Source organism: Falco biarmicus, chromosome 8 (genome assembly GCF_023638135.1).
Source record: "Falco biarmicus isolate bFalBia1 chromosome 8, bFalBia1.pri, whole genome shotgun sequence".
NCBI classification, from domain to species: Eukaryota; Metazoa; Chordata; class Aves; order Falconiformes; family Falconidae; genus Falco; species Falco biarmicus.
The window spans coordinates 23,717,732-23,730,409 of record NC_079295.1 but is presented as its reverse complement, the minus strand read 5'-3'; the positions used below and the strand labels follow the sequence as shown (position 1 = coordinate 23,730,409).

Below are 12,678 nucleotides of genomic sequence, written 5' to 3'. Positions count from 1 at the left end.
TATTCAATTACAAGGAATAATGGGAGATCATGGGACTGAGATGGTGGTGAAGAGCTAGAGTCACCAAAGAATGTTAAAAAACATTGTTTAAATTTGTGGGAAGGTATATGCTAGTTATTTTACCACTGATGAAAGAATAGTGACGATTTGCAGCTCTGAGAGGACATTTCATCGAAAAGGATTTTGAAAGCCTATGTAAAATACAGGCTTGTGGAACACTTTAATAACACATGATTTTCTATGTTTTTTAAAAATACCTTTCTCTTCTGCTTTGCTCATATATGAATTACATAGTGAGAAGCTAGATGCTGAGTAAAGAATTTGAAATATATTTACTGAGCAGAAAACCCGAAGAATTGTTGAATGTAATGCCACACAGTTGTTTGAAGGTTGAGAAGGCAGAGGTATTTGCTGTCACTTGAAGGTTTTCTTCATTAATGTAGACATGCAAAGAGAACTTCATGTGGGGAACCTCACAGTACTTCCCACCCCATTATACTTGGACTTCTATTTAGAAACACCATGTGAACCTGCATTTTACAGTTACAGAAGCTAAAGCTCTTCTCATAATCGAGCTTTGTCCTTTCTAGTTTTAGGTTATCGTGCCATCATGTGGACGTTTTGTGCATCATCATTATGGTTTTCATTTTGGTGTTTGTATGTTCATTTCTGAGAAGAATGTAGTCAGTCCAGAGAGTGAAAGGTTGTAGATCCAGAGCAGTTCTGTTAAAATCAGTGGAATTATTTATGACTTGGACCTGTTCTGGAATTCTTTTTAGATTTCTTTTCTTTTAGAATATCATGTGTCTTCCCTCTGCCAACATTTATACTACAAAATCTATATATAAAGCAAACAGTAATAAAATAATTTTATCACTAAGATTTCCCTATGTTCTCTCCTACTATATAATAACTAGCTTTCAATATATGTATTACAATGATCAGCAAAAACATTGATATGTGCCAAATTTTATGGTGAAACATAGAAAAAGAAAAGTCAAGAAAATTTATTTTTCACTGTTTTGTATGAATGATTTAGATCAGATTTGGCTGGATCATCCAAAACAAGTGCCTTTTATGTTATTCTACTAAATTAGGAGCTACTACTTCAAACTTTCACATTTTTATTCAAAAGAAAAAATAATCTAAGGTCTTCTTAAAATTAAGGGTTGGGGCTTTTTTAATATCTTTCATATTTTCTAATTTTTAGTATGTGATTGTTCTCTTTTAGCTATAAAACAGTGACTGTGGAAGCTTTTTACATATTCAGGGCTTTTCCCCGAGTGTAGAGGGATAAATAGCTCCTGATAGTGGAAATCTGCCAAAGCAGTGTGTTATTTGATAGTCTTTTTATGAGATTTTCTGGCTTACATTCCTTAACTCTTAACCTACATTATTCAGCATGCTTATCATGTGCACTATTTTGACCAACTGTGTATTTATGACCATGAGTAACCCTCCAGACTGGACAAAGAATGTAGAGTAAGTTAAATGGATTTTTTTTTTTTAAATAATAATATTCGGTAATCTGAAATAAACTGCTGTAAAATTATTTTATATTTGGGTGGCATCCACTGGCAGCAGCTACCTGGTTGGCATATCCTCTCAACAGATATTCTGATGCTAGTTTCTTCTGTGCAATATTAAGTACATATATTTTACAATGCCTCATTACAAATTGTTCAATGTCCATCCTCTGTTTGCAGTACTAGATGGAGAATGTAAGAAGAGAAGTTAGACTTATGATCATGCAAAAAAGTGTATTATAAATATTTTCCACTGCATTCTATGTTATGTTTGTGCAAAAATGCGGGGAAATACTCTCCCATGTCTGTTGCAATAGCCATTACAGATAAAGGGATCGTGTGATGGATGGCTGTGTTCACTGTAGTGCAGCTTTCCTTTACCAAAGACAATCTAACAATGGAAAGTTTGTATGGAAAAAAAAGAGCTATTAAAAAAGCGTTTAAGTGGTTGGCTAATATTCCCATAGGAAAAGAAAAGGTCTAGCACGGTGTCAGCTACTTGGTGCTGATACACAATTGGTGTATATTTTGTTGTAGTTGCAAGGCTGTAGACCCCAGTGTGAAACGCTGCTCTTCATGGTGCTTCATTTTTGCAATAGCATTTTATACTTCTGCTGCTTCTTCATTCCTAACTGCTTTGGATGATACTTACCTGCTTAAACTTCAGTATTCAAAAGTGAAGTCATAGAGCTGTTAAAGTCAATGCAGGCATCCTCATTTTGAGTTCGATATGAACATGTATGTATTCAGGATGTCTACCATCTAGTAAATATTTATGAATAAAGATATCTAGCTTCAGTATTTCTTTATGTCATTATATTGTACCATTTAGATATACAACAGATGTCTGTTGAGTAAAGTTGTGCAGGAAAGAAATTTTTTAGTAATTAAACTGAAAATACTAACATTGGAAAAATCATTTCAGTTTGACTCAAGTTTGAAAACCATTTCAAACCTTTAAATAGTTTAATTTGAATTCTTTTTTCATTAAAAATATAAATGAAACTATATTTCAAGATGACATCATTTGCAGGTAGCAAATTGAAATTACTCAGAATGCCAGAATTAAATATTATTACTTTTTAAATTTCAACCACATTTTTTAGTCAAAATGAGTAGCTGAATTTTATTTGTATTTGTAAAAAATGTTTAGTTGCTCTTACACAGGATTTTGCATCTGGAAACTCTTGGTTCATTTAGGTACTATGCCTGTCTTGCTGAAGGTGAAGTACTGGATACAGCTACTCTGTAACAAAGCCAAAGAGGACTGATGAGGGTTGGCACACTGCCAGCTCATGGTACTAAACATTTCAGCATAAAAATAACATTGAAGGAAGACATTTTTAGTCTGGAAACAAATTCTGAAATCCTAACATGATCTATCCGCATGTTTTGTTATAACATGGATTCAGATTGGACATAAACATGCATCAATGATGTAACCAGGAGTTTTGTAGCTGTCTTACTGTACAGATTATAGAATTTGAACTTAAGCTATGGGTTGTCATATAGTCTTTCAATCATAATTTTATTCCTCCTTCCTTATGGTATGCATTCTGCAGATGTTTAAAGTTGGTTGTAACTGCCATTAAATTCTTAGGCAACTTAAAAAGAAGAAAATGAGAATAAAGCAACTAAAGAGCATCATGTGTAAAACTAACATTTGTGTGTTTCTGTAAACTCTGTCTTGCATATTTTCCTCAGATACACATTCACTGGAATTTATACCTTTGAATCCCTCATTAAAATTCTTGCAAGGGGCTTCTGTTTAGAAGATTTTACGTTTCTTCGAGACCCATGGAATTGGCTAGATTTCACTGTCATTACATTTGCGTAAGTCTTCTACTTATTTTTTTATAAAAATATCTTCTGATAGCATGAAATTAGTGACTAAAAATTGCCTCATATTTTGTCAGCCAGAACATTTGGAGCCTGGACTTCCTGCAGTTTCAATATGTTTCTTTTACCTCTTTTACACATTTTAGTATTTCTAACTAAGCATGTGCTGCAGAGGCCAGCATGGTGTGCCAGCCCATTAGGATTGTGAATGCCATCAGCCTGAACTGTTCATATCCTGTCTCCTTTCTGCATCCCAGAATTAAAGGAATCCTTTTGACTTCCTGCTATAAGCTGACCAAATTAGGTTTCAAACACCAAGTCAATGTGGTTTATTTTGATAAAACATATTTTAATTTCATGGTCAGGAGCATATTTATAACACAGGCAAAATACAGTGAATGGTGAAGAGGTCTTGATCAAAGACCCAAGCAAATAGGATAAAATCTGCCTCAATTCTGAGTAACTGTGATTTAATCCTACAGGTATGTAACAGAATTTGTAAACCTAGGCAATGTTTCAGCTCTTCGAACTTTCAGAGTATTGAGAGCTTTGAAAACTATTTCTGTAATCCCAGGTAAGAAGTAGTTGGTGTAAGGTGTTAGGCCCCTCGTATCTCCAACTGTTATTTGTGTGCTGTCATTGTGTTTGTGTGTGAACTCCCCTATTACAGATATGTGACAGAGTTTGTGGACCTGGGCAATGTCTCAGCGTTGAGAACATTCAGAGTTCTCCGAGCTTTGAAAACAATATCAGTCATTCCAGGTGAGAGCTAGGTTAAACACTGAGGCTGACTTTTGTTCTACAAAGGCTGTACTCACATTTTTAAAGCATAAGCCTTGTTTGCTGCACATTGTTAACAAAATAAAAAAGCAGGAATCAAGACATGTAATTTTATTTAAATTGATTCTTGCTTATATTACTTGTATTTTCCTTTCAAAAAAGGTCAGCCTTTGAGTTTAACAAATTCTTGCATGAGATATTTGCAGTAAACAGCCTATGTGATTTGCATCTTATGACATCAAGCTTTCCTGTACGTGTTTTAAATATAAGTTATTTTTAAGCTTTCATACTGATGCAAATTTTATCATTTATTGCAGGCACTTGATATAGCAACTCAATTCAGTTTTAAGTCATGTATAAAAAATTAAACTCTAAAGGATAGCATGGACCATGCATGGGGTATTTTTTTAAAGATGTCTTTCTTCTCCAAACCATCACCCCTCTTATGATATCATTCAAATATGCACTTATAATGTCTTGGTACTGGGTTTACTAATGCAGAATACTTTTCAAAAGGTTCATATAAGAAAGGTTTGGGCAAGAAGCATCAGCTACAGTAACGATGCTTTTCTATGCAGGGTTGAGATATAGCATGAATAATAAAATCACTTGTTTTGGCATAAACAATATGTTTGGTATATGTAGTTTTTATTTCTGTACACTGTAAAACAGGCATAAACTTACAGCTTTTCATTCATCTTCACAAGTAATAAGGCTTTTCATGAAAATTACTGTATAATAAATATTAGACTCATTTAGTTGTCATTTTGCATGAAATCTTTATCTTGTCAGGTAAAAGCACTTGAATTTTTGTGTGTTTAGTATCTGTTTAACATCATAATAAAAATCTTTTCTCTTTGCAGGCTTGAAGACTATTGTGGGAGCCCTAATTCAGTCTGTGAAGAAGCTCTCGGATGTAATGATCCTGACTGTGTTTTGTCTGAGTGTATTTGCACTAATAGGGCTGCAGCTGTTCATGGGCAACTTGAGGAATAAATGCCTGCAGTGGCCTCCAGACAATTCTACTTTTGAAACAACTGTTATTTCCTACTTTAATAGCTCTATAGGTGAAAATGGTACATATATTAATACAACAATGACAACATTTAACTGGGATGAGTACATCGAAGACAGAAGTAAGAGTTAATTGTATAATCTACTTCATTGATTTTTCTGGAAATTTTTTAAACAGATACAAAAGCATCAGTATCTGTTGCATTTAAAATGGTGTAATCTGTCAAAAAGATATAAAAGCACTCATTTAGTGTAGTAAATAAAAGAACAGTCATAATGTAGTTTAACATACTCATAATATTGTGTTTGGTACAAAAATACCTTTTTTACCTTTTACTGAGTATGACTTTTAGAGTAAATCCCCATTGCGGTACAAAGCAGAAATTTCCGTGCTAGCTTCAAGCTTCCTGAAGTAGTGTGACAGTCCTACCTAATATGGGATCTAAAAAAGTATAGCTACAGTAGCGCAAGATAATGCCCAATATCATAAATCCACATTTGAAGATCAGTTAGCTCATGAATCCTGTCATAGCACGTAAATGCAGCTGCATTGTTTCCTCTGGAACTTGGTGTTTCTACAGTATAGTCCCTTGCACAGCATAGACATGCCTTGATGAGAGTGCTGATGATTTATTCCGTGCTTGTTCTTCTAGCAAAATAAGAACTAGATTTCATATCATGTGTCTTCTAATTCGTTTCTTACCTGTGGAAAATCAAAAAAATAGCATTTTGGTCTCCTTTGTACCTTATAATACAGTATTTTCACTGCTTTAGGTAGTTAACTTCACTACTGTGTTAATGAAAACTGTTTTAAAATTCAGACAGAACAACTCTGAACATATCTATGGGAGATTGCTATTCTGTCTTTCGTCATGGTAAACAGCTTCAGTCTCTCCTGTTTATTCAGTGTTTTCTATTTATTTTAGTGTATTAGAGTTTTAACTTTGTAATTAGGCATAATCTTAATTTTTTTATAAAGTCTGTATAAATGTAACTGATGCCTGTATCACTGGAAGTTAGGAAACCTCAGTTTGACAGCTAAATGCTTTTGGATCCAAGTCTCATTGCCTTATAATCTTTTAATACACTTATCTCAGCATGCTTGTAGTATCATAGAAATGTCATCTTGGAGAAGAGCTTGGATGACAACCTATTCTTACAAACGTCTGAAGAACAGTTTCTATTCCATTCCCCTTTAGCTGTTTCTGGTACTACAGAACACAAATAGAAAGGTTTTTTTTAAAAATGTCTAATGTAAATTTTCCTGATTTCAGATTGAATATATTACTGCTTCTCCTGTGGTCTTAGAAATAAGATAATCTTAGACTACTTTCTATTAGTCTGTATGATATTTTAAAACCTTTATCTTCTTTATTTCTGGTCTTTTCTAAACCAAGCAATCCTATTTTCTGTTTTACATTTTATAAACCTTTTTTCACATTTCTTTGCTTTTTTGGACTCTTTGCAATTAGTCTGGGATTTGGGTTGGTTTGGGTTTTGGTTTTGGTTTTTTTTATGGTTTTGGTTTTGATTTTTTTTTTTAATAAGATGCTCAAGTCTGGTACTTCTCTAATAAAGGGACAAATCAGAAGTAATTATCTCACGTGCCATATATGAAACATTCCTGTTAACACATCTGAAAACTTATATCATTTTTATATCAGCACTGTATTGTTGATTCACAGTCAACTTGCAGTTCTTGAGTCACTGCATCTTTTTGTACAGCAGTGGCTGTGGCCAGATCCTGTCTATTTTGCATTTACGTATTTGATTTTGCCTTGTCAGCTGTAGCATTTTCCACTTGTCTCTGTTGAAATAAATCAAATTGCTTTTGGACCAGCTTGTCAGTTTGTAAAGGTCATTCTAAATTTCAATCATCTTCTCTCCTAGCTTGATGTCTTCAGAATACTTGATGCATTTTTTCTATTATTTCATGTCTTGAGTTGGTAATGAAACTTGTTGTGAATGTATAGCACAAATCCCTGGAGGATGTTTAGAACGATGCCCTTGTGAATTGACATTGCGCCACTGGCAATTGCTCTCTGAGAATCTTTTTTCATATATTTTGTGATGATTCCAGCCAGAACGTATCTCCTTTATTTGCTTATGAAAGTGTCATGTAGGACTTGCACCCATGACTGTTGTCCTGTTACTAAGTTGGCAGGAGACAGGAATAGTTTTATATATGATGTATTTTTTACAAACTCATATGGACTATCTTTATTACTTGATCATCATCATCTTTGTATTGAGATAATTATTATGTAAATGTTTTCCAAAATAGTGGGCTGAGAATTGAGCTGACTGGATGGTTTAACAGGATCATTTGCTTACCAGTGGAGGAGCTGTGCCACGTAAGAACGTGAATTAGGCCCACAGACAGTTTTGAAAATCCAGCTTGGAGCCTATCTGCATCTTTAAGCTCTTTAAGTAGGGGTTAGATCTCTCACAAGGCATGACTATGTGAGCACTGGAATGTCTGAAAATCCACTATTTTCTTATCTGATATCTGAGGGTAGATTGCAGATGCCTAAGTTATTCACATAATATACCTCTCTCTAAAGTAAGCTGATTTTATGCTGTCTCTGTTGTATGCTGGTGGTGACAGAGGAGAAGCGGTCAATAGGAATTGGTTGCAATTGTCTTCTTGTCTCCTTAGCATTAGCCCTCAGTTAGTTCATGCCAGCTAAGCTAGTTCATGCCAGCTGGAAGTGAATCTCAAAGGAACCATCTGCTTCCTGGGAACAGCTAGAACATACCTAATTCTGGCAACTTTAGCTTAATATGCCACCTGACCCAAAAATCTCCACTAGAGATTCCCATTTTACCTTAAAAATTCCAAACTAGGAATTGATGGCAAATTGATTTTCTCTTTCTGCCTCAAAACATAACAAAGAAAAGAAAACAATGTGCCAGGGGCTTTTAAGACTTCCACCTCTTTAAATTATATTTTACCTTATTTTAGTAGTTAGCCTATTGGCAAAATACATATAGATATTTCAAGTACATTCCTCTGCTATAGAATTTTGTGTAGTAATTTTTTGTAATGTACAATAAAAGCCTGGTTTCTCCCTCAGCTGCTCAAGTCAAGATCCAGTTAGCAATTTCTTATGCATGTTGTGTTATGTTTTCATGCTGCAAAAATTTCAGTACTTTTTCAAGTAATATTTGGATAAAATAGTATGTAATGAAATAACACTACATGATATATATGAAAATGCATGAACAAAGGCAGGGAATCGCCCTCATCCTTTGTCTTGGTTTGCTGCTATTTGTTCACTCATTTGTTGACATAAACAATTTGGTATTCCACCCATTGTATCTTACTAATTTGGGTAGGCTACTGAGAATTATCTGTACAACTACCTTTCTATTTTCTAAAGAAAGGCCAGCTTCAAGACTCTATAGTCAAAACAGTATTTTTCATGCTTTTTTTTATTCCTAATCATTATATATTGCAGTTAAACTGTTAGCTCTGCTTATTTCTGTAAAGTGTAAAGGTCTGTATCATTGCTCAATTTCCATTTGGTATAAATGATCTTTCTCATAACCTTTTTCATTTATTTTTTTTTAAAACAGGTCATTTCTACTTCTTGGAAGGACAAAATGATGCTCTGCTGTGTGGCAATAGCTCAGATGCAGGGTAAGAAAATGATCATCGTTTTTCATCATGCATCAAGAAAAAATAATTAGCTACTTAGAATAGCTCAGGTGGTCAACTGTCGTATCAACTGTACATGCAGTTGCAAATTACCAATGTTTTGCCATTGAAGCTATACCTGAATATAACCATCTATGTGATTTGAGTTTACACAGGCACCTTCATCAGCATCTTAGGCTAATTTTGTAGACGTAACCACATGATTGCTATGTGCATAAATGTTGCTGCTAGCTTGCTGACAACTGTTTATCATCAGCCATGCTAGTTGACATTCTCTTTTCCTGGTAGAGATGTGTTGATATGACAGATTGTGGGGAAGGGTAGATTGCTATTAGTTATATTATTGAAGTATTAAAATATCATTAGGAAATGGAATTAACATTTGAAAACCAGTAAGACATATATTTTTATCTTAGGTATGTAGAATAAAATTTTACTTGTTCATAATTTCATTAGCAATTGGTACTCCTGAACAATTTTGTGATTTACTATAGCATATCGTAATTTAGAGTAGTTGTTAAAAATAGCATTTCCTCTTCTTTTGTAGTCAATGTCCAGAAGGATATATATGTGTGAAAGCTGGTAGAAACCCCAACTATGGCTACACAAGTTTTGATACATTCAGTTGGGCATTCTTGTCACTGTTTCGATTGATGACTCAGGACTTTTGGGAGAATCTTTACCAGCTGGTGAGGACTTATTAAAATAAACAGCACCATCACCAATACCATTACTACATAGTACTTGCATAGTTATTTTCATTCCCATGTCCCTAAGGTCTTTGGGACAGAAATCATCTTTTATTTTGTATATGTAAGCTGTCTAAAACAATAGGGCCCTTGTTCATGATTTAGGTTCTCATGTGCTACTCAAATACATAATAGGAAATAGCTGCTATTTTTTAAGGTGGTTAAGCGTTATTGTTTCTTTTCACAAGTGAGTAAATGAACTTAAGTTGTTAAAGCTTCTTACCCAAACATGCTGTAAATAGATGCGAGTTAAATTGATTTGAAGTTAGTACAAATACGTTGTCTTTAAAAAGGTTACATCTTGTCCCTGAACTACATGTATCCTTAACCTGAAGGACAGTGATGTTGTGCAACGTGACATTTTGTATACTGCACTGTCTTTGTGGCATTGTAGTTTGGGACTGATGAGACAAGAAGGTAAGATGCTGGTTAGTGGCCCCACTACTGTTAGATTTAAAGGCTGTAATATAGACAATATAGTGGGGGCAGCAACTGCTACTCATTGGCAGAAGTTCTGAAGTATTCAAGCTACAGAATCTTACTTACCTTGACCATAGTATACACAAAACTTGGATTTTTGTATACATAGCCTGGATATAATCCTATTTGTATATGGAAAAAATAATTTTGTGCTAATACAAAACAATCTTATAATGTGTTTCTAGATCATGACACAGATGCTACCATATTACGCAACAGTATTTAAAAGTCTGCTAAAAATGTGAATTACCTCTTTTTCTCCAGACACTGCGTGCTGCCGGGAAAACATACATGATATTTTTTGTTTTGGTCATTTTCCTGGGTTCTTTCTACCTGATTAACTTGATCCTGGCTGTGGTCGCCATGGCCTATGAAGAACAAAATCAAGCAACCATGGAAGAAGCAGAACAGAAAGAAGCAGAATTTCAGCAAATGCTGGAACAACTGAAAAAGCAACAGGAAGAAGCTCAGGTATCCCTGTAAAGTAAAATTCCTTCTTCCATTCATGACTGTGATTGGATACTTTATGTCTACATATCAGAATACTTCTACTCCCCTACTCCTAACAATAGATTAGCTTCAGCCTTATAAATTCCTTTGTTTTGCAAACAGTCTTTAATGTTTTCCATTGCACTGCTTCTGCTGGCTTGAGTGAACCTGTTAATTCGTGGCAAAAAATGATAATAAGCCAAAGTACTGGATTTTCAAATTGGAGATGGAAATTAGCTTTTTTACTGAGCACTTGAACAAGTTGCTCAGAGTGCTTGTGGCATCACCATCCCTGACGATAATCAAAAGCTGTTTGGATGTGGTTCTGGTTGCCTGCTTTAGGTGATCCTGTCTGTTCTGGGGAGTTGGACACGATGGCATCCAGAGGTTCCTTTCCAACCTCAACCATTCTGTGATTCTGTGAAATGGAGATGGAGATGTGGGGGAGAAAATCCCAGGAATTCTGCTTATTTCAGCAACAAAAGCAAATGTATTTGAGTGGTTGTGGAAGAAATATTTTGCTTCAGCAATATTTGGGTTTTTTTACTCCTTTCCCAGCTCTCACAGCAGAAAGCCGTAGTGCTTCAGTTTTAAAGAAAACGGGAAAAAATTGAGAAACTGGGGAAATGCTTCTGTGGTACAGAAATCATGATTACATACTGCTTTGAATTTCCTTTTCATTTTTTGAAGACTCTGAAAACTTTAATAGGATAATTGATAATGTCTGCTTGGTGTGTAGCCACATAGAGCAGAAGGTGCTCTGTGTCTTCCATGTAAGCACATGACTAGTCAGCAATAGGGGGTTTTGTTTGGTTGGTTAGGTTTTTTCTACCACAACTTATAAATAACTGTCAATCAAATCCTCCACAAATGTTTGAAACTTCAAACAACAACAGGCCTCTAATAGCCTGCAATTTAACTCAAATCTCTGATAATGATTTGCAAAACTGAGACAAGCAATGTTACACCAGATCTGTAGTAGACTAGAGAGCATTCAAAGTCCAGCAAAATGATGTAAGAAAGTGTTGCTTTCTGTTAACAGGGATTTTTCCTGTTGTTTGAGCTTTGATCCCTTCCTTTTACATAGTATTTCAGGTGAAAAATTCATTGCAACATATTCCTCCCATCTAAAACAGATGCTTGTTAACTCGGTTCTCTGACAGCACAGTTTTCCCTTGGGCTTCTCTAGCTCCTGGTTTACAGAGCAGTGGCAAATTACGGTTCCTGTGCTATTTCACAATTTATACTTGTAAGGATATGCTGGGTTCAGTGAAGTGGGATCATTGCTTTTATTTAAAAGTATTTTTTTTTAAGAATGGCAATAAATTTAAAATAGTGAGTGGTGTGTGTTGGTATAAATGTTGTAAATTGCATATGTGCTTGTACATATAGGCAGCAGCAGCAGCTGCAGCAGCTGACTCAAGAGATTATAGTGGAGTAGGTGGAATAGGTGGATTCTCCGAAAGTTCTTCTGAGGCGTCAAAACTGAGCTCAAAGAGTGCTAAAGAGAGGAGGAACAGAAGAAAGAAAAAAAAGCAAAAAGAACAATCTGAAGGCGAGGAGAAGGACGGGGAAGAATTTCACAAATCTGAATCAGAGGACAGCATCAAAAGGAAAGGTTTCCGATTTTCCATTGAAGGGAATAGACTGACTTATGAAAAGAAATTCTCTTCCCCACACCAGGTACCATAGTATTATTACCTCTTAAACACCTTTGTTGTTTGCTTATCATACAAAATGAAACACTATAAAGTAGTTTGGTCAATTCTTGCAAAAGATACTACAGATTCTTTAATACCTTAGATCAAAGTATGACCAAGTTAATATTTGCAGCCAAAGATGAAACTGTAAGAATTTGAGATATTTTGTTTCATTCTTCATTTGTGTGAAAAATCAAAATAATGTGTATTAATTAAAATGAGTTGTATTTCAACTTTCTTAATGAAAATGGACCTATCTCCCCATCAAGATGGATGTATTCAGCATTATCAGTGGATTCAAAATTTGGTGCACACATACAAAGGAATTTAATGTTTTACATGAGAAAGGTACTAAAATGTGGGATGCAAAAACCCCCGTAGAAATTGCATAAATGTTCATGTGAAATCTGACAAATTAATTGATATTAGACCGTTAATTG

General features: G+C 34.8%; 1 protein-coding gene across 1 annotated transcript in view; it reads left to right on the top strand.

The window, feature by feature from the left end:
• Positions 1 to 12,678, top strand: part of SCN2A (sodium voltage-gated channel alpha subunit 2) — an 80,915-nt gene that overhangs the window by 26,054 nt on the left and 42,183 nt on the right. The window contains exons 4-11 of the mRNA XM_056350322.1: positions 1,393 to 1,482; positions 3,231 to 3,359; positions 4,036 to 4,127; positions 5,009 to 5,281; positions 8,739 to 8,802; positions 9,368 to 9,509; positions 10,314 to 10,520; positions 11,931 to 12,221. Coding sequence (XP_056206297.1) covers positions 1,393 to 1,482; positions 3,231 to 3,359; positions 4,036 to 4,127; positions 5,009 to 5,281; positions 8,739 to 8,802; positions 9,368 to 9,509; positions 10,314 to 10,520; positions 11,931 to 12,221 — 1,288 coding nt within the window. The remainder of the gene's footprint in view (positions 1 to 1,392; positions 1,483 to 3,230; positions 3,360 to 4,035; positions 4,128 to 5,008; positions 5,282 to 8,738; positions 8,803 to 9,367; positions 9,510 to 10,313; positions 10,521 to 11,930; positions 12,222 to 12,678) is intronic.